We start from the raw sequence: 21711 nt of genomic DNA, 5'->3' as shown, positions 1-21711 counted from the left end.
AAAAAATCATGTATAGAAAAAATATTTTTGTAGTTTAACCGAGTCAATTTAAACTGATTTTAAACAAATTTTATCGAATTTGATTGAATTTGACCAGGTAAATAACAAATTGTTTGATCGGTTCAAATGATGACTCAACTTAAATTGATGACTAGATGACCGAATTTTCAATTTGACCGATCAGGTCGGACCGAGTTTGATAACTATGTCGCGAGAATTACTTGTTGGGGGACAAATTTGGAGGCTTTTCACTATTCGTGGGAACGAGGACCATACATAATCACCGTATAGTAAACACACATATTAATTAGAGTATCTCCAATATTAGTTTTAATTTCATTTTATTTTGGATCCTATAAGAATATTTGTGGGATCATATTTCATAAATAAGGGTAAATACCCTTTTCGGTCTTTGACCTTTTTCTTGTGAGACAGCGCACCATAAACATCTTTAAACCTCAACTAGGCCCCCATCCATCAAGAAAAATGGACAAATCAACTCCTGCTACCGGTCGACAAAAGGTTGCAAGGATGACGTGTCAGGTTGAAGCTAATGTGTCAACTCCAAATAGTTATAGAGACTAAAAACTCCCTCCCCGAAAAAAAAAAAAAAACTCCTCTTCTTCTCTTCTCTTCTCTTCTTCTTCCTCCCTTTCTTGTTCCTCTTCTTCTCTTTTTTCTTTGGCCAGTCACAATTATTTCCATCACCATCATCATCGAGCTTTACCTTCACCACCATCACCACGGCACCACCATCATCGAACCAACCTCTCTTTTCTTCTTCCTCTTCTTTTCCTTTTCCTACGACGTGCCCTATTTCTTCCCCAGCCCCACATTGTTGTTGCTTTCGCCGATTCGAGGATGAGTCTTCACTGCTGCTTCCGTCTCTTTGCACTGTAACAGTCTTTGCCACGTGTGCTTTTGTTGTCATTTTTCTGCTCTTCATTCCCCTGCGCCATAGCTGGCTTGCATTTGTTCTGTCTTGATCTGCTGTGGTTGTCGTTCTGACTCCACGGAACTAATGCTGCCAGAGTTACCGATGCCATTGCTGCTGCTATTGTCCCTGCATCTTGCTTCTCTTGTCTATGTCGCAATCTCTGAGCGGTCAAATCGCCACTGTCGCCGTCTTATCGTTGCTACTGTTGGTCGCTGAAGCTACATCAAAGAAACCGCCTGCCACCATTACCGAACCTCACAATCTCTGCCAACTAATTACTTTGAAGTAGCAGATTTTTAGTGAAATTAAGTATTATTCTCTCAAACTCTAGGTTATGCGATTATGATGAAATTGGTGAACTTAATCGTGTTTGTTGTGTTAATTATTCATTGTATGATTTTCATAATCGTAAGTGAATATGATTGGAATTTATGTTAGTATGGTGAGCTTGATTATATTATAGGTTGGAATTTTGAAAAAAAAAGGAGGATGAGGAGAAGGAAGAAGAAGAAAGGTCAGAGAATGGAGTTTTAGTCCCTGCAACTATTTGAAATTGAGTTGACACATGGCACTGTTACTTGACCCGTCCGCAGCAATCTTTTATCATCCAATAACAAGGGGTCGATCTATCCATTTTTCTTAATGGATAGGGTCTCATTGAGGTTTAAGTATGATTAAGGTGTGCATTGCCCTTCAGAAAAAAAGTCAGAAAATAGAAAAAATATTTATCCCATAAATAATAATTTGAAACTAAAAATAAAATTTACTCTTTCAATATTCAGTATTAGTTCAATTAAAATTTAAAAATTTATATTATATTATTTTAAATAATTTTATCTATATAATTATATAAATAACAAAATTTTATTAAATTTTCATCAAAATAATACCATATTTATAAGATGATACCAATTTTATTACCGAAATTAACTCCAATCAAGATTTTCTTAAAAGAATTAAAAGTGACACTGATTGTAAATGCTCTTAGTTTCACCTAAACCCTAAATCCCCAAACTGTCGTCACTTCCTCTCATTCAGACCCTATTCAGTTCACAGATTCTCTCCACCTCTCCTCTCACCGCCGCGCTCCCCCTTCTCACTGCTTCACGCCTGAGAGACATGCCCGAGGAGAACGTCTCGTCGCGCGCCTGACCCAGCCGAGGAGAACGTCGTCGTCATGCGCCTGACCCAGCCAAGGAGAACGCCGTCGTCGCGCGCCTGACCCAGCCGAGGAGGACGTCGTCGTCGCGTCAGAGGCAGAACCGTCGTCGTTCCTCCCCCTCCGTTGCTCTGCCGGTAAGCAATCCTCCTCTGCTACTTCAGTTTCAATTATTTTTTCATGAGTTAACTTTTATGATTGAGTTTCTGACTTCTGAGTTAAGGGCTTCAGTTCTTAGGTAAATTTCTTTTTTGAGTCAATTTTATGATTTTATTTTGTTGATTGTTGATGGTGCTTTGTTAATTTTGTTGATTGTTGATGTAAATGTAATTGTGTGGTACCTTGTTAATTTTATTGTTGATGTAAGTTTGTGTTCAATCGATGCTGATTGGTGATTAGAATGATTAGACATTGTTAGCTATTGAGGATTATCTTCTTTTTTTTTTTTCGATTTTTTGAATTTTTTAAAAATCTGCGGAGACCTAGATGGCTAGATCCCCGGCGGATACGGGGTCCCATTACCCGTCGCTACCCTGATCAGTGACACCCGACTAAATCACCTTCTCATTCACCATTCAACCATCCACAGCGCCTCCAACCTCCATTATCCACTCTCATATTCTCCCACACACTCAAGTCTCATACAACTTCCATCATTCAAAACGCCTCAAGCTCCTGTTCCTCCGTCTGCGATTAACTGTGTCTGGAGCTCCGCCGTCCGCGCTTCACCGCCCCTCAAGCTCCTCCGTCTCGTGAGTTATGCCACCGTCGAGTCTCGAACATTGCTGCCTTCGTCTGCCCGGTGTCGCGGCCGACCTGCCATCCTCTCCTCCGAGCTCTGTGGTTTCGCCATCATCTTATCTAGCCCTCCCCTTTGTGGTACCATTTTCTGCTTCTATATTCTATGTTTTTTTTTTGGTTGTCCCTGTAAGCTTTGATAATAGTTCTTCAGAGAGTGCTGAAATATACATAGAAGACAGAAAAGAAAGTAAAAAGAAAAACAGAAGTTAGTTTTTTGTAGAGAAGGAGTCCTTGCTATTTCCCCTTCTCTTTCCTTCTTCCTTGAACATTGCAGTTATTAAGACAATATAATAATTGTTAGATAGTAACACTATTGGAATTTAAAAATCTGGTTTAAGGAGATATTTTCTACTCCAAAGAAAGGGGAAAAGGAAAATTGTGGATGCAATGTAAAAAAAGTAACTATTTGGATTTAAGGAGTACTTACCACTGATCTAGGAGTTGAAGCATGAATTAGTCCCCTGATTTTTTACAAAACTAAAGTCAGCATGTTAATTTTGTTATTGTAAAAAGTACATATACATATGATTTATTTCAATAAATAAAAAATCTAAACACTAACCTTTATATCACGAAGAACTATCTCCATTGTTATGTTTGAACATTACTTTTATTTAACCTTGACAGGAACGGCTGAAGAATTCCTTCTTTCATGGAAAAAAAAAGAGTTCCACCATTCTGCTGAAAAGAAGGCTCAACTTGTTCTGTATATATATAAAAACATTTTGGTGGGAAAAAAGCTCCACCATTTGAAATTTAAGACGTTAAAATTTTGAAATTTGCTTTCGATTTTGATTTTTTATCTTTTATATTTTGGTTTCTAAATTTGATTTTGAAAGGGAGCTATTTCCGCTGCCTATAATGTTAATTTGTAAGCACCGATGTAGGGTAGATATAAGATTGTACTCAAACACATTTGAAAATCCCAGCATACCTATTTGCAAAAAATCAAATAGACTAATAGCTTACATCTAATGGCCATTCACTAACATATACACATGATAGACCAATGAGCTTATGCCACAGTAAATGTTTACATGACATGAATAATGCTGCACACAGCACACATCCAGTTTTGTGACACTTGGATAGCCTCTCCTTTCAGACTTTCCAAGAATTCTATATTGAAAGATTCTCGAAAATCTGAGCCATTACCGCATCAGAAAGCCACAAACCCTTGACCCAAAATGAAAAATCGGAGTGAGAGAAGCCACAACCCACAAACCATCCCCACTCTCCAGTCCCTTCCTCTCTCACTCTCTCTCGCATGTCACCTCTGAAGATTTGCCATTGGTCAGAAGGTGCTGCTGGTTCGCCGTTCTGTGTCGGTGGTCATTCATCACAGGTAGGTCTTCTCCATTTCTATGGATCAGTGTCTGTGCCTAATTGATTATGAGAATTGTTTGATTAAAAGTTTCCTATTCCTGTAGTTCATTGAGTATTTTTGTTATGAATGTGATTTTTAACTTGATATGATTTACTGGAATTATAACAGAAATGAATTTTTTTTTTTTTAATTTTTACTGTGTGTAGGTCATAAAGAGCTATTGAGGTGTATTGTATAGAAATAGTTACAGAATTCCAATGGAACGACAGGGTCATGATTATGCATCTGCTTCTGCTATGGCTTATGCTCAGCAACAGCAACAAGCTGCTAATATGCGGCAGCAACAACAGCAGCAGCAGTTTGGATTTCATCCCCAGCATCAACAATTTCCCCCCTTTCTTCCCCCAGGTCCTGGTCCAGCACACCCCTCTTTGCAAAAGTTCCCTTATCATCATGCCATGCCTCAGCAGCAGCTGCAGCTTCAACAGTTACACCCACATGCCCCTCCCCCTCCTCATCTTATGCAACAGCAACACCAAGCACCACCACCTGCATTCCCATCTCCTTTTGCTCCTCTTGTTCCTTCACCTTATTATGATTCTGCTCCGCCTCCAGTTGCACCCCCTTCTGATCCCGAGCTCCACAAGCGAATTGACAAACTTGTTGAGTATGCTGTGAAAAATGGTCCTGACTTTGAAGCCATGATATGTGAAAAGCAACGTGATAATCCTTCTTATAGTTTCCTCTTTGGTGGGGAGGGCCATGGTTATTACCGTTATAAGCTCTGGTTATCGACACGTCCCCCTGGTGGTCCTTTTAACCCACCTTTTCCCTCATCTTCCATGTCCATGATCCATCCTCCTCCAAATCCACTGATGAATCCATCCCCTCCAAATGCTCCCCCAATGAATGCTGCAGGAATTGGTTCTTCGCCTTCAATGTTAGGTCCACCTTCTTTCCTGCATTTCTATGATCAGCAGCACCACCATCAACATCCTCAGCCTTTTGGGGTTCATGGCCGACCTGAGTATGATCAGTCATCCAAGCCTTTCAAAGAACTTTCTGGGCCACTTCCATCTGATGTTGCAGTGGAGCTCACTAATGTTCTTAACAATCTAAATGGTACAAAAGAATCTATTAAAGGTGCCAAACTTTGGTTCATGCAGAGATCTCCATTTGCACCAGCTCTAGCAGAGGCTCTTAGAGAGAGGGTCTTCGCATTGGACGATGTTGAGAGGCAGCTACATATAATATACCTTGCAAATGACATTCTTTTTGACAGGTAGCATATATTATCAATTGATTAATTAGCATTAGAACTTTGCTTCTAATCAGCAGAAATTGTGGATCACAATTTCACTGTGTTCCTTCATCTATCCATTGCTTTACCAGCTATCAAAATGACCGTGGTTATTAGTGTATTTCTAGTTCTATTTTTGTTGTGCTGTTTTTGCTGATGGGTGGATTAGTTCCCTGATGGGAAATGGCATAAAATTTATGTTTACTAGGAGTTAAAAAGTTTTGATCAATCCCCACTGCACAAGTGCACATGGGGAACTACTTGTTTATACTCAACTTAGTTGTTTTACTTTTCTCTTAAGTCTGCTATTTGCATCTTAAACTATTGGAATGTGGTCTGCTTATTATATTATGAATAGGCAAACACCACCATCAAAGCCCTGTTTGGTATGCTTTTTATGTTTTGTCTTGTTTTGTTGTTTCTACTTTTTAGTTCAGAGGCTTGTGAATCACATCTAGCTGTTTCTCACATCTTAGACAAAATTTTTATGAATTAAATTTTATTGTACTTCCTTGCAAGTTTTTGGCTCAACAAGGTCTTCTCATCTTGCTTATTGGCTTAATCTCATTGCAGTTTTACTTTAGATAATCTGCCCGACATGTATGCTAATGTGGTTGTTCTGGTTTTCATCATCTTTGATCCTTGCATCATTGGTTTACAGCTTGAATCGGAGGACAAGCAGTCGTGATCTTGACAATGAAGCCCTTGCATTTAAGCCTGTTTTAGGCTCCATGCTTGCTAGAATTTATCACAATCCACAAAGCAATGAAGAATATAGGAAAAGGTTGCAGCAAATGGTGGAGTTCTGGGCTTCTAAAGAGGTTTTCGATCAAGAGACTATTTCTTTACTGAAGAGTGAGATGATTGGTGGGCCACATGCCAATTCTTTTCCTGGGGCTTCCAAGGATTTATCTGCTTCAGCAAATTCAGGTACTGGTAAGCTTCTCTTCTTTATCTAGAATTCTGTAAATGCCTTTACAGTGTAGTTGGATAATGTTCATGATATAATAGAATTATTGGGGACCCCTTTGATGGGGAACTAAAGCCACAAAATGTTTCTCCCTTGCTCTTAGAAAATTTGTTTCTTTAATTGCTATTGCTGTGAAAGTGGTTTGCAGTTTGCTTGAGTTGGAACTTCTTTTTTTTCCTGTGGGTATTTTTTTGATGCTGCAAGTTATCTTTTTTTTTTTTGTCCCTTATAAATAATACATTGTTGCTCACACATATACTAGTGATTGCATATGAATGCACCACTTTTTTCCACCAAAGAGTCTTTAGATAACTTTGTTACAGCTTTTAATCTTATCAAGAAAAAATTGATTTCTTGAGGTATAGATTAATTGGATTAAGAAATTATTGTTCCCTCCCAATTTCAGGAATATTGCAGACCCCAATCCAGCTGTGGCATGCTGATAGGCTGGGCTCTGGTTCAAGTATTGCAGAACAAGATCGCCTTGATAAACATGCAGTTCCAGGGCAAACTTTACCATCATCTATGGCAGCTCAACAATTTGTTCCAAATTCTGCTCCTCCAAGTGCTTTTCCAGGGTCTATGGCTATACCTTCTTCGGTTCAATCAGCCAATCAACCTCCTGGTGGACATTTATTGCAGGCTCCATCATCCAGCACCAGTGATCAATTGCCACCATATCCGTTGTTCCCTCCTGGCCTCATTCCTGGAATGGTTAGAAAGATGCAGATTGGTAGCGGAGTTCCATATTCTCCTTTGAGCCCTTTGGACATCCCAACAATGATACCACCATCAACTGTGCCACCGTCAGAAATTCTTCAAAGGGTGTCGAAATTCTTTAAGGAAATTGGAGAAGCTAATCCTTCTGAGGGTCCTATGAATTCTGATTCAAGAGATGAAGATGATGAATACGAGAGAGAATATGAGAGAGAGCCTGCAGTAAGGAAGGGAGGCGCTTGCATTCCTCCACCACCAAATTTGCAGCAGGTGGATCCAGAGACTGGGACTTATGCCGATGGGAGCGTAGATCGGAAACCAGGATCAGTAAGCTCGGCTAGGTTGGGACTCGGGGCAACAGCAAACCCCAATGAAGTGAGTCAGTATGATGATGTATATACATCCTACAGGAAGCAGAGAAGTACCACTTACCATTCATCGATGAGTGCTAGAGCAGCTACAAGATGAATTCAACTAATTGTATCATCACAAGTTTTTCAATTGCTGAGTATCATTAGACTAGGTCTGTTGAGTAATTTGTTAAAATTTTTATCTGTACCAGTGACCTAAATTTCTCTATCATTTGTATTTGTTGATGAATTTCATGTGTCCAACGAAACCCGCTAACAACCTTCAAAGCCAATGAAATAGTGGTATAAAAATACCAATGACAATCGCATGCTAGAACTGTATTTCCAAGTTTCAATTCGGTACTTATAAATTCAACATCAGAACTTAGCCGGAAAAAGAATGGGTTGTTCTAAGTACGTTTGTGGCTATGTGGTGTATTAGTTTGATCGAAAGTTTAGGAAATTACATTTCTTAATATTTCATGAAAATTTAAATATTGAATTAGTGTCATAAAATTATCAAACGAATCACTTATATTGGATGGTCTGGTTAGTTTTGTCCAATTATTTTAATTTTTGATGAGTATAGAATTAGTTTATATATTTTATCGTTAGTGTTCAATTCTGATGGTTAAAAAATATATTCAGTTCAAAATTGATTTTTTTTTTCCCTAAGTATTGATAAGCAATTTAAATTGTTATTGACCTTAAGCCATTTACCCTGCTATTTTCTTATTATTTGGTAGTGTTTTTTAGTTTATACTTTATAGACAGTTTTTCATTGCTTTTTTCTGGCGTGGACAGCCTTAATGCTGTATTTGTTTGTGAGAACACGATAAAATAAAACACTAAGAATAAGATATAAAAGATAGAGACATAGAATTTAGTGTTTTTGTATTCTATTTAGTGATAAAGTAGAACAAATTAAGAAAATTTAATTAATTCTCTTTTTTTTTTTTCATTCAAAAAATTTGAGAAGAAAAATATAATAATAAAAAATATAATTATGAAAAATTAATAAGAACAATGAAAGAAAAAATAAAAAATAAGTTGTGTCTTTTGTTAATATCTTTGTATTTTTTCTGTTAGGGTAAACACAAAATACATTAATTCAGTATCTCTGGACACAATGTCTCTATTTATGTCTCATCTATCAAATATGATTTTGTGTTTTTGTGTCCCTAATTCAGTGTCCTGTTCCTGTAAACAAACACCGTCTAAGATCTTTTGAAAATATATTGGGAATATGCTATTTGAAAAAGCTCTATAATTTCATTTGGCCATAATTTATGGTTATACTAATTATTTGTTGGATTTAGTTAATATGTAATTTTAGGACATAAGTTAAGATTACTATTAGCAGAAAAATTTTAAATGTTTTATTTTAATAGATGCACAATAATTGTATTGAAAATCAAACTTTGATATAACTTTTTATAATAATTTTTTTTATCAGTAATTTTAACATAGCTAAGCCTTTATTTGTAAACCAAAATAAACTATAATTAAAATTCCAATTATATGTAAAACTAACTGCAAACTTAAATGTAATGATTATTTCAATAAAAACTGTTCTTATTAGTCATGTAAATTATATATTATTTTATGACAAATTTGTAAAATAATATTTCAATCACCACTAAAAAGTCCCAATTTTTTTTGTCTTACATATGAAAATTATAAATTAATTACAATAAGATAAAGATAATTCTGAGAATATTTTTGACAAAAACTGTGTATCATATTTTTGTCTAAAGAAAAAAAAAACTTTTTTTTAGCGTATTTTCCTTATATTTTATTTAGTTTAAGTGATGATGTATTTAGTTTGCTTTTAATCTTGTAAATTATTTACTATTGTCAATAATTTACAAGATTGCTCTGGGTTTATTAATCCTTTGGTGTTAAAAATCTGAGATATCATGTCTTGGAAATGGCGTGCTGATCTTCGGTTGATCTTGAGAGATGCAAATACAGTAGCAGACATCATGGCAAAGACTGCAATGAGGACTATTTCTTCCCAAGTGGAGCTTCCATTGCCTTTGAAGGAGTTTGAGAGTAGTATTCAGCGAGACTGCCTTTCTTAAGCAGTTTCTTGTTTTTTTTCTTTCTTAGTTTTTGTTTATTTTCTTTTAAGTCACCAAAAAAAAAAAAAATTTAGAGTTCAAACTATAAAGAGGTCAAATATTAAAAAGAAGTCAAAATTCTAGCAAATACTACAAAGCCTTCACTTGATTCGATTTATGAGTTGCGCCAATATATCAAGACTGAAGTTCAGATTTATGAGTTGCGCCAATATATTTTTTAAAATGTTAAAATTTTGCCAAATACACTAAAGAATTAAATTTTTTTTTTCTCATTTCTAACAATTTAATGGTCCAAACAAACAATTAAGATGCTTCTTTCTCATGTTATTGGCACCGGATCAACAAGCAAAGCTTCAATGCATTTCTTCATTTTTCCTTCAGCATGAGTGTAGCAATCTTCATCTTTGTACATCACATCCAAAAATCGTGACATGTTGAGAATATTCATTAGAAACGGCCTTGGAACTTCTGTTGGCTTGAGGCATTCCTCATTTATATCCTTCCAAGCATCTGTAACTCCCTTTTGCAATTCTTGAATGGCTTCTTCTTTAGATACACCATAATCTCTCATATAGCATTCTATTATTGAGGCAACATGTTCTCTTTTTTGTTCAAACTGTTCAATGAGATTTAGCTTTTAAAATAACTTTCACATGACTAAATAATAAGGAAAATTCAATTATAATATCAAAATAAAGAACTTTTGCACATGGCTATACCTCATTAGAGACAATGTCATCCATGATCCTGCACATAGTTGCAGAAGCTGTAACAATTTTGGGTTCATTTGTTACCCATTTAAAGATGTCTTTTGTGGCCATATCTCCCATGCCAACATAAGAAATTGCTATGAGCAACGGATAACCAGATGAGATTGCTGATGTTTGGATGTACTCTGCCATTGTTGGTATATACTTGTTATTCAACCATTTGACCTCAGTCATGTAGGCTTGGATTGTCTTTTGAAGCTACCATTCAACATGTATATAATAAATTCATTATTGATGATAGTGTGTTTTTGGAGAATTATGATGAGATTAATTCAATGTTGCATCTATACAAGAGACAGAAACTAAAATAAACTAAAATAAGTCTTAGTATTGTGTTTGGTATAAAGTGAGAAACAGAGACTAAAATAAGAATAAATCTCTAATTTAATTTGCACAAAGTATAAAGTTGAAATTAATTAATTGAAATGAGGATATTTTAAGTATAAAATGTTATTAAAGTTTCAGTCTCCGCTCCCACAAACTCCAATCCCATGTGTCCCCAGTTTTTAGAGTTACTGAAATACTAAACTATTGGAAACAGAGACTGAAATTTTAATACTAGTCTTTAAACTAACAAACATAATACTGAGTTTCAGTCTCCGTCCTAGTACCTCAGAACAAACGCTATAGAGGTAGCGTTTGGTGGAGAGACAGAGACGGAAAGACTGAGACTGAGAGACTGAGATTGAAATAAATCTCAGTATTCTGTTTGGTACAAAATGGGAGACAGAAATTGGAACAAGAATGAAACTCTAATTTAATTTGCACAAAGGGTAAAATTGAAATTAATTAATTAAAATAAGGGTATTTTAGGTATAAAATGTTATTAAAGTTTCAGTTTTCATCTCTAAAAATTTTAGTCCCCCTGTGTCCCTAGTTTTTGGAGGTACTGAAATACTGAAATTTTGGAGACAGATACAGAAATTTTAATACCAGTCTCTGAACTAATAAATATGATACTGAGTCTCAGTCTCTCAGTCTCAGTCTCTCTGTCTCTGTTTCTCAGTCTCTGTCTCAGTAACTCAAAACAAATGCTACCTTAGTTTCTGTCTCACAGTATCAGTCTCTTAGTCTCTTTTTTAAGACTAGAATTTAAAAGAAAGACTGAAATACTAAAACTAAATTAAATCTCTATATTATATTTAGCATAAAATATATAAAATTGAGTAATGTCCTATTTGATTCAAGATAAATATGAATAAAATAAGGAGATTTACCATAACTTTTAGGTTGTATTTGAAAGAGAAATTAAAATTGAAATATTAAGTTTTGTATTATATTTGGTGTAAAATGTAGTTATATCTTAGTTAGTATTCTATTTAATTCAGAATAAATATAGATATAAAATAAGAATATTTATTAAAATATCTTTAGTTATTAAAAAAATATTGTTAAAATTTTAGTTTTCATTCTCAAAAAATTTTATTTCTTTGTGTCTCTATTTTATGCTGAGTCATGATTTTCCAATTCCAGCTCCAATCTCTAGAAAAAAATACTACTTTAGTGTCAAAAGGATTATTAACCGATTTTGGCTTTAACAAATCTCAAACTAATAAACTTCTTCACTCATGTTGCATCTATCTTATAAATTTAAAATGGTTATTTGTTAATTTACAAGCTAGATATGTCCAAATTGAATAAGTTTAATAATGACAGAATATAATAAAGAATATATTATCGAAAATTCAAATCTTACTTCTTTTATGACATATTTAATGCAATATGCTCTTCCTTGCTTTTCAAGCTCTCGTTCTGCTTCTTCATAAATCTTGAAGAGAGACTCATATATTAATTTCATGTATTCTGGAAGATCATTTATGCAACTAATATCCCACCTGTAATAACCATGTAACCATATATATTAATTTTCATTAAGAATGTTGGATACGAAGAAATAAACGTTTTAGATTGATTTTAAAATTAACTCTTTGAATAAAAAAATTAAGAAAAATGTAGGAGAGATGCACAAATTGTTGGAATTGAACTGAAATTGATTGAGTTGCAGCCTCAATAGATTTTTTGAAGAATTTTAAAATTAATGAGAGAAAAAATATAGAATTGATTCAAATTGGTAATAAAATAATGAAATCAATTAATTAAATTGATTTTGTTAATAAAGGAAAGATAAAAATATAAATTCTCATTTTTTATATAAAATATATATCGACTAGAGCAATCAAAATTAGTAGTTATACTTATGATAAAAACTTAGGTGCAATCAACTTTATATGAAGTTGATAATTGAAAGCCGTCAGATAAAAATTTAGTCAAATTATTCAAATCATTTAATAGCTCACAACTATCAACTTCACGTGAAGTTGACTGTACCTGAATTTTCAACTATATTTATTCATAATTGCTAACCGAACCTTTGAATTGCCTCGGTGAAAAGTTCCAGTTCATCCATGGTTCCATACAAATCATATGTATCATCAACAATTGACATAAAAGCGATCAGTTTTGTCAGTATTTTCCTAATTTGAGAATATTGGGGCTCAAAATAAATTGCCAAAATCCAGTTACAACATTCCACAATTCTATCTCGAGTAAATGGCAGTTTTGCAGCAACATCAACCTCTTTCCACCACCTAAATGAAACCACAAAAACACAATAACGAAATTTAAACACTCTTGGGAAACAATTTATATGTTAAATTATGGAGAGTTTTGTTAAATAAATAAATAAATTTACTCACTGATGTCAACAAAAGTTAGTTAATTTAATTTCAGTAATATTAGGACGACAAAAAAAAAACAGGCCAAACAGTCTAAATTTATTTTATTTAATATGTCTGTATGTATTGTAAGGTGCATTAAATAAAGTTTAAAATAATAAATTTGACGATTTTTGGTTAATATTTTTTACTATTAAATACTTTTTATTTAATTATTAGCAAAAGAAATGCACATCCAAAATTTAAAAATTCAAAATTCAAAATTTATTTATCTAAAAAACATGTTAGCTTATTGATTTTGACTTAATTTATTGTTCCTAATGGCAATAATGCCAAAGGGGGCAATTCACCAGCCATGAGGTCCCTCCTTGCCGTATTTAAAGGTTGAAGAACAATAAAACAAACTATTGGAAAAAAATATTTTTATAAAATGTATATTTTTTTGTTTGGATTCATTTCAAGAACTTTTGTCTCTATAATAACTTTTTTGTCTTCCTTTCTTTTGGTTATTTTCATTAATTTGATGTTACAATATATATTAGCATATAACTTATAACAAATATTTAACAAAAATAAAGTAAAACTCAATATATATCAAAACTAAACATTTTAAACTTAAAGAGCTTACTCGCAAATGTTGCCAACTTCTTTTCGATGCAAGTTTTGTAGGAAATTAAAGTCTAATTTTGCAAGAGTGAGTAGAATTTGATTATGGGTTGGATCTTCTTCATATATTGAAATAAAACGGCGTGCCTCCAATCTCGGCAAACCTCGGTGTAAAGATTGCTTTAAACTATAATTGACTTGTGCTGCAAGTGAAGGCTTCAATTGGGTCGCAATGGATTTAAGTTTAGTGGAAGCGAATGCATAAGCTTCATCTAATATTTCTTCTCCATGAATTCTGAGATGACATGCTTCATACAACTCTACCAATCCCTCCACATCCTTCACAAGTTTTTCACTGAAATTTCCATTCTCATCCTTGTATTTGTTGAACACATCTAGATATTGTACAAAAATTAAACTAAGGTTATTATTTAAAGCCAAAATATAAAAATAAGCTAAAAAGAATAGGAAAAAGGTATATACTTGGTGAAACGTGATATCCTTGTTGCCTTAATAACCTAAAAAGCAAAGCAAGTAAGCGAAGGTTATCATCAACAATTATTATTTCTCCTTTTTTTGTATAATTCTTGTGAATTTGTTGCAGCACTTCATCAATCTCGCTTTCAAAGTGATAATGAATGCCCAAATGACATATTAAATCAATCAAGTTAACTATTTCTTCAATGGGTTTAGAGATATCAATAAGCATTTTGACTACTTCTTTCTTCAGTTTTTCAATTTGTGCCTTCGTTTCATCATCAAATTCCTGCATTATATCCATGTGTTGAAAGTCTTAATAAAGAAACAAAATAATAAAATAAAAGATATATATACCTAAATGCTTATATATATGTGTATAAATATATGTAAATTTTAAAAGATATATCAGTTGATTGTTATTGCATTTGCATGCATGTATAAGCGAGAATATAGATAGATAGATATACCATGGATTGTGAAGCATATTGAAGGAAATAATCCTTCCAAATACTAGGATGATAATTTGCAGTGTTTCGATCAAGCATGTTGAATTTTGCATCAGGGTTGAAGCAACCAAGTACTGAAGTGTTAGTACTACACATCCTTTATTTCTTTATCAATATTGGATTCTGTATTATGATTTCTACCATGCCTACTCATCATATATATAGGAAAAATCTGTGGTACAGAGAGAAAAACGGATATATTTTTTTACTTAAATATTTAAGACATTACTCATTTACTCTCCTTTAATTTTAAATACCACGTGTTGTTCGTATAAGGAATTTTCTATGCCACGGACGTTTCTATCATTTAATGTTCATCTCTGATTTGAGATAGAATTCTAGTCAACCAGGAACCTCTGGCGCGAACAAATTAATAGAGTGAAAAAAATAAATATTTAATTATTAGAGTAAAGTATCGTTTTTGTTCTCAACGTTTGGGTAAGTTTTATTTGTGTCCCTAACGTTTAAATAGTCTTATTTATATCCTTAACGTTTATAAAAGTGATTCAATATTATCCTATTATCAATTATACTAACAAATCATATTATATTTTTCAATTATTCTCACTTTGACGTATTCGTTCTCAATTAGATCTCACTTTGATGTGTTTGATTTTAATAGGGATAAATATGGTTTTGGTCCAAAGATTTTCAGCCAGAATCGAAACCGTCCCTCATTTAATTTTCGATTTAGAATCATCCTTAACGTTTTTTTTCGTATTAAAATCGTTCTTTTAAAAAAATTTTTTAATTTAATTCCTAAACTACCTCTATTTTAATAAAAAATTAAAAAAAAGAATCACGAAAAAAAAAAAACTCTGTATTATGATCTACAATAAAAACAATATTTATGTTACCACTGAAAGAACTGGTAAAATCATATGTAATTTAATTAAGTATTTTATGTACAAAAATTGAGAATAGTAAATTTCAGTTCAGCTGGTTTAATTTATAGACTTGGGAGTTAATACTCAATTTGGTCTTTAAATTTGAACATAAATTTTAATTTAATTTCTAAAATTTTAATTGTTTCTATTTAGTTTTCAAATTTTGTAAATATGATTTATATTAGTCCGATCCTTGAAACAATTTTCGACACACAAACATTAATGAAACGTTGACATAGATAATCAGATGCCATGATAAAACCTGTAAAATGATACAATTTTGGTTTTAGCGCACAAATAACCCAAAAATGACATTATATCACTTATTTTTTAAGGAAAATTTTTAATAATACCACTTATAAAGTCTATTGTGACATCCGGCTGTTTATGTTAGCGTTTCATTAATTTTTATGCGTAGAAAATATTTTTAGGAACTAATATGAGTCGTTTACAAAGTTTGGAGACTAAATAGAGACGGTTAGAAATTAAAGGTAAGAGAGTGCAATAAAGAAAAGATTTGTATGTATATCAGATGTATAGAATGATATAATATAAAATGATATTTATAGTGAGAGCCTAGATAGTAATGCAACTGAAGATTGTAGTGCTAAGATTAACAACAGAATCAATCAATTCCAATAAAGAATTAAAGAAAAAACCATAAAAAAACAGTTTTTAATCGTTTCAGATATTTTTTTTCTTTTTTTCTTAATTTGGGGGCTTTTTTGTGTGAAGGGATGTGGTAAAAAAAAAAAGAGAAAGAACTTACTATAATAAATTTATCTGTCAAGAATTGGTTAAGGTCCTCCACCATCATTATTACCATTAATTTTGGCTTGGTTTGTTATAGGAGTAATTTTGAATTTTATGGCAAGAATTTTAAAAGTGCAGGTTGAATTATGAAAGAATGAAAAAATGAGTTGAGATTGAAAGTGGAATAATTTAAAAATTTTATTAAAAAAGTAATAAAAAATTAGAATTTAGATATTTTTATTATACGAAATCTATTTTTATAGATATATCATTAATTTTTTTAATTTATAGGTATTTTTATCAACGTTCGTAATTTTTATAGATATTTTGATAATTTTTTCTTTGATTTTTACCATTAGAATTTAGAACATTAACACAAACATTATTTGGGCATTAACACAAACATGTGATGCTTCCATATTCACCAATCTCTGCATCTCTTCAAATGCTTCAATTGCTTCTCACCCATATTCAGAATCCATTTTAGTTACCAAATCCGACATCATTACGTTCTATGAAACTACACGTTTATTGCAAGTTTTTTTTGAACACCTCATAAGCCTTATCTANATTTTACCTATAAATTTAATTTAATTATATTTCTAAAATTAAATCTATGCTGATGGAAAAATTCGAATTAGGATACATTATTAAACAAAAATAAGCCACTACCTCACTGATTCTTAAAAAGTGTAGATTAATTGTATTTCCTAGTGTAATTTATAAGATAATTAATTTTTTCAAGATCTTGAAAAAATTATCCTAACTAAAATTGGTTTTAAAATAATTAATAATTGGTATCTAATAAAAAGTCACATAAAATAACATAAGATAGTAATATATTAATAGAAATCAAATCCTAGAAAAAGGATAATCATTTGATGTTATGCATAATTATAGAAATAATTATTTTACATTATTGGAAATCTATATTTAATAATAATTATATAATTACTTTTACATGACAACAACAATAATATAAGATTTATTATAGAAATATGCTGATAGAAAATATATTTTGGAGTACAAAAAATATATGTGTATTTTTTTAATGAAATGGTACACTTCTGTACTTCATATCATAAAACTCATCGATAATAGAATTTGTGTCAAATCTTTTAACAATTTTTTTTATGTAAATCAAAAGACAATTAATAAGAAATTCATTTCTCATTTTGTTTCTGAGTCTATTCTTCACAACATTCATAGATAGCTAAAAAAAAATCTTTCAATTATAGTCATTAAAATAAAAAAAAATTAATACCAAACAAATCCAACAACTAATGATATGTTAATTAAAAACTTTTTTGTCTTTATTAACTCTTGACATAACTTAAAAATTATACACAAATTATTTAATTCAATATATTAGGAATATCAAATTTATAATATCGAATTTGCATTCTAATATAAAATTTCTTTTAGTCATTAAACTCATTTAGATAAAATCATTCTACTATTTTTTTTTTAATTTATCATCTTAACATATATTTTTAGAACATCAGTTAAATAAGTTCTTCGATCCAACATGACCCGAATACTTTTTGGATTAAATGGTTCATCTCATAAAATTTGTGGTTCATAATTCACCTTTGGTGTCAACGTTGGAGCCTTGGAGGGAATATAATTGTGGACCATGTGCTGCTTTGTGGTTCTCTACTTCTCTCCGCTCAGAGTAGAGTTGCTTTGAACGATAAAAACAAATCTCATAAAATTTGTAAATTGAGTGGGTTCAAAGTTTAAACTACTTTTATTCACGCACATGTTTGGATTATTCACGCACATGTTTTTTCTTTTTTCACTTAAATATTTAAGACATTGCTCCCTTTTAATTTTGAATACCACGTGTTGTTCGTATAAGGAATTTCGTATACCACGAACGTTTCTATCATTTAATGTTCATCTCTGATTTGAGATAGAATTGTAGTCAATTGCGTTTGTTTGGAGAAAAAGTGCTCTTGTATATATACAAGTCTTTTTAGCAAATCAGTGATACAGATTATTTATATAATACATGTGTAAAATTACATTTTTTTTATTCGGTGTTTTTTTTCTTTTTCTTTCTCTTCTATCTTCTTTTTTTTTTTTTTCCTTTTTTGCGTATTTTTTTTTTATCCACATTTTTTATTATTGTTATTGTTGCTACATTTTTTTTTCTTTCTATTGATTTTGTAATATTATGTATTTTTTATTTTTTATTTAATTTTTTCTTCTAAAAAAGAATTATAAGAATATAAAATAAGAAGATGAAGAAAAAGAAGCAGCAGAAGATGAAGAGGAGAAAGAAAAATAGTTTTGAATTATGCAAACATATCAGTATACATACACCAAAAATTCTTAAACAATACACTCAAATATCTGTGTTACATCCGAATTTTTTGCAAGTACAGAAACATATTTTCTCTAATGCTACATCTTTTTTTTTCTTCTTCTTTTCCTTATTTTTTTTTAGTTGAATGAATATAAGTTTATCATCTTTCAAGTAATTTTGCAGCATTATTATGTGTTTCTTTTTTTTTTGTTTATTTTTTTTTATTTTATTCTTGTTAAAAGAGTAAAACAAGAAAAAACTTGAGATGATAAAATAAAAAAGAAAAGATGAATAAGAGAAGAAGAAGAAGAAGAAAATGGTGATGATGAAAAAAAGAAGAAGAAACAGTAGAAGATGAGGAGGAGGAAGAGGAAGAGTTTTGAATTATGCAGAACTTATTAGCACACATACCGAAAAATGTTTCCTCTATTATTGTATTTTTTTCTTTTTTTTTTCTTATTTCTTTCTTTCTTTTAGTTGAATAAATGTAAGTTCATCCTCTTTCAAGTAATTTTGTAGCATTATGTGTTTCTTCTTCTTCTTTGTTTGATTTTTTTTGTTTTTATTCTTATTAAAAGAGTAAAACAAGAAGAAATTTGAGAAGATAAAATAAGAAAAAAAAAGATGAATAAGAAAAAGAAAAAGAAGATGATGATGATAAAAAAAAGAAGAAGCAGCAGAAGATGAAAATGAGGGAGAAGAAAAGTTTTGAATTATGCAAAACTTATTAGCACACATACATCAAAAATTCTTAAACAATACATTCAAATATTTTCGTTTTACACCCAAATATCTTCGTGTTACATCCGAATTTGCTGCAAATATAGAAAAATATTTTCTTTAATGCAGAACTTTTACATTACATTCAATTCAAATCATCAACGACGAAACATTATTCACCTACAGAATCATAAACTACTAACGAAAAAATTAAATAGAATCGAACCACACTTTAGCCACTTGATTGGATTCAAAATAATAATCAATTTCGTTCTGGTTCAATTGACAATCTAAACTTGAATTATTCATTATCTTCAACAACGAAATAACTAATGATGGAGGAGAAGGAGGAAAACGATGGCGGAGAAGAAATTTCAATAAAAAGAGGAGGAGGAGAAAAACGAAAAAAAAAATAACGAAGAAGAAGAAGAATGTGCAGTAACGGCACGAAGAAGAATGTGGGCACGTGAATACAAGTGACTTGTATCAAAAAATGACTTGTATGTGGAGAATAATTGTTAGAGAAATAGAACACTGAGACAGGAATATAAAGATACAAAATCGTATTTGATAAAAGAGATATAAATAGAGATATTGTATCTAGAGATATTGAATTCATGTATTTTGTGTTTATCTTTGACAAAAAAGACACAGAAATACTAACAAAAAATACAACTTATTTTTTATTTTTTCTTTTATTATTTTTGTTAATTTTTCATAATTATATTTTTTATTATTATATTTTTGTCTCAAAATGAACTCTATATTATGATCTACAACAAAAATAACAGTTATGTTACCACCGAAAGAACTGGTAAAATCATATGTAATTTAATTTATAGATTTTAGAATTTAATATTTAGTTTGGTCTTTGAATTTGTATGTAAATTTTAATTTAATCTCTAAAATTTTAATTGTCTTTATTTTAGTCCTTAAACTTTATAAATATGATATATATTAGTCCAATCTCTAAAACAATTTCTGACACACAAATATTAATGGAACGCTGACATAGACAGTTAGATATTATGATGAAATCTGTATAATAATGCAATTTTAATTTTAGCACTCAAATAATTCAAAAATGACATACATCATATCACTTATTTTGGGAGGAAAATTTTAAATAATACCACTTATGAAGTCCAGTGTGACATCTGGCTGCTCATGTTAACATTTCATTAACTTCTGTAAATAACAAATTTGTTTAGGAACTAATATGAATTACATTCACAAAGTTTGGAGACTAAATAGAGACTGTTAGAAAGGTAAGAGAGAGTAATAAAGAAAAGACTTGTGTGTATTTTACTTGTATAAAATGATACAATATAAAAATGTATTTATAAGTGGTAAGGGAATTAAGATAATAAAGACGTAATATCCTATAATAAATATTTAGATATACTAAATAATTCTAATGAAAACTAATTGATCCTAACATATTCTAACATCCTCCCAATTTGAGTTTGAAACTTATTCAAAACAAGGAAATAAAGAAAAAAATTGCATAAATAAATGGAACGGGTGCAGACGGAATTGTCGGAAGGAAGTGCAGGTGAAACTGCCAGAAGGAAGCGCAAACGGAACTGCCACAAGAAAGTACAGACGGAACTGCCGCAAGAAAGCGTAGACAAAACTTCCACAAGAAAAGCGCAGACGAAGCTGCCTCAAAGAAAATGCAGACAAAACTGCCGCAAGGAAAGCGCAGACGAAACTGTCAAAAACATGGCGAGCTGCCGAAAAACCGAAAAAGTAACCAACTACAAAGAGATGGTAAGATGCCGGAAGATGACGAAAAATTAAATATTTAGTTTTTCCATGAGAATAAGTAAGTAGTAAATGACAGTGCTGTTTGATTCATTAGACTCGGAAAAACTGTCAAAAACATGGCGAGCTGCCGAAAAACCGAAAAAGTGACCAACTACAAAGAGATGGTAAGATGCCGGAAGATGACGAAAAATTAAATATTTAGTTTTTCCATGAGAATAAGTAAGTAGTAAATGACAGTGCTGTTTGATTCATTAGACTCGGAAAAACATAAGATAGAGAAAATAGGCTAATTAGTGAGGTAAAAAAGTATCAAAAGAGTGACAATAGACAAGAAAAAATGGCATACAGGAAAAGTATAAAAAATACAGTGATTTTAATGGAAGAAAAACAACTTATCTTTTTTAAGGAGGATATCATGACTCTGATATTATGTTAGAAAGATAAGAGAGAGCAATAAAAAAAGGATTTGTGTGCATTACATTTGTATCGAATGAAATAATATAAAATAGTATTTATATGTGCTAAGAGAATTAAGATAATAAAAATATAATATCCTATAATAAATATTTAAAAATGCTAAATAATTTT

The 21711-nt window shown here is 31.4% G+C and overlaps 2 protein-coding genes and 1 long non-coding RNA gene across 6 annotated transcripts in view; 1 reads left to right on the top strand and 2 right to left on the bottom strand.

The window, feature by feature from the left end:
- LOC107612682 (calcium homeostasis endoplasmic reticulum protein) lies at positions 1889 to 7959 on the top strand. 4 transcript variants are annotated; one of them, XM_016314386.2, is made up of 5 exons: positions 1890 to 2233; positions 4003 to 4242; positions 4431 to 5506; positions 6186 to 6460; positions 6901 to 7959. In XM_016314386.2, exons 3-5 carry the CDS (start codon positions 4482 to 4484, stop codon positions 7677 to 7679), a joined length of 2079 nt encoding a protein of 692 aa, XP_016169872.1. In that variant the 5' UTR covers positions 1890 to 2233; positions 4003 to 4242; positions 4431 to 4481; the 3' UTR covers positions 7680 to 7959. The 4 variants fall into 4 exon arrangements, with proteins under 4 accessions (XP_020965652.1, XP_016169872.1, XP_016169873.1 ...); XM_021109992.1 differs by lacking the exon at positions 1890 to 2233 and adding an exon at positions 2912 to 2975; XM_021109993.1 differs by lacking the exon at positions 4003 to 4242 and having other exon boundaries at positions 1889 to 2233; positions 6186 to 6454.
- LOC110266104 overlaps positions 8605 to 21711 on the bottom strand; it is a 21733-nt gene continuing 8626 nt past the window's right edge. The window contains exons 2-3 of the long non-coding RNA XR_002353044.1: positions 19525 to 19533; positions 8605 to 8617 (exon numbers count right to left, since the gene is read on the bottom strand). This is a non-coding gene — a long non-coding RNA (uncharacterized LOC110266104). The remainder of the gene's footprint in view (positions 8618 to 19524; positions 19534 to 21711) is intronic.
- LOC107612684 (probable terpene synthase 2) lies at positions 9889 to 14859 on the bottom strand. Its single transcript, XM_016314390.2, has 7 exons — positions 14644 to 14859; positions 14180 to 14462; positions 13719 to 14091; positions 12785 to 13003; positions 12112 to 12250; positions 10365 to 10613; positions 9889 to 10261 (listed from the first exon to the last, which is right to left on the bottom strand). Exons 1-7 carry the CDS (start codon positions 14776 to 14778, stop codon positions 9965 to 9967), a joined length of 1695 nt encoding a protein of 564 aa, XP_016169876.1. The 5' UTR covers positions 14779 to 14859; the 3' UTR covers positions 9889 to 9964.

Source organism: Arachis ipaensis, chromosome B08 (assembly GCF_000816755.2).
Source record: "Arachis ipaensis cultivar K30076 chromosome B08, Araip1.1, whole genome shotgun sequence".
NCBI lineage: Eukaryota > Viridiplantae > Streptophyta > Magnoliopsida > Fabales > Fabaceae > Arachis > Arachis ipaensis.
The sequence above is the reverse complement of the archived record's forward strand: the minus strand, read 5'-3'. Positions and strand labels throughout refer to the sequence as shown.

What these genes read in the sequence shown, in the direction of transcription:
- LOC107612684 (XM_016314390.2), bottom strand. Translation starts at nt 14,778, where the DNA reads ATGTGTAGTACTAACACTTCAGTACTTGGTTGCTTCAACCCTGATGCA. An exon ending in AATATGCTTCACAATCCATG is followed by an intron (nt 14,463 to 14,643) that starts GTATATCTATCT and finishes GATATAATGCAG; the next exon opens with GAATTTGATGATGAAACGAA. An exon ending in ATGACATTGTCTCTAATGAG is followed by an intron (nt 10,262 to 10,364) that starts GTATAGCCATGT and finishes CTCATTGAACAG; the next exon opens with TTTGAACAAAAAAGAGAACA.
- LOC107612682 (XM_016314387.2), top strand. Translation starts at nt 4,482, where the DNA reads ATGGAACGACAGGGTCATGATTATGCATCTGCTTCTGCTATGGCTTAT. An exon ending in AATGACATTCTTTTTGACAG is followed by an intron (nt 5,507 to 6,185) that starts GTAGCATATATT and finishes ATTGGTTTACAG; the next exon opens with CTTGAATCGGAGGACAAGCA. An exon ending in TTCAGCAAATTCAGGTACTG is followed by an intron (nt 6,461 to 6,900) that starts GTAAGCTTCTCT and finishes TCCCAATTTCAG; the next exon opens with GAATATTGCAGACCCCAATC.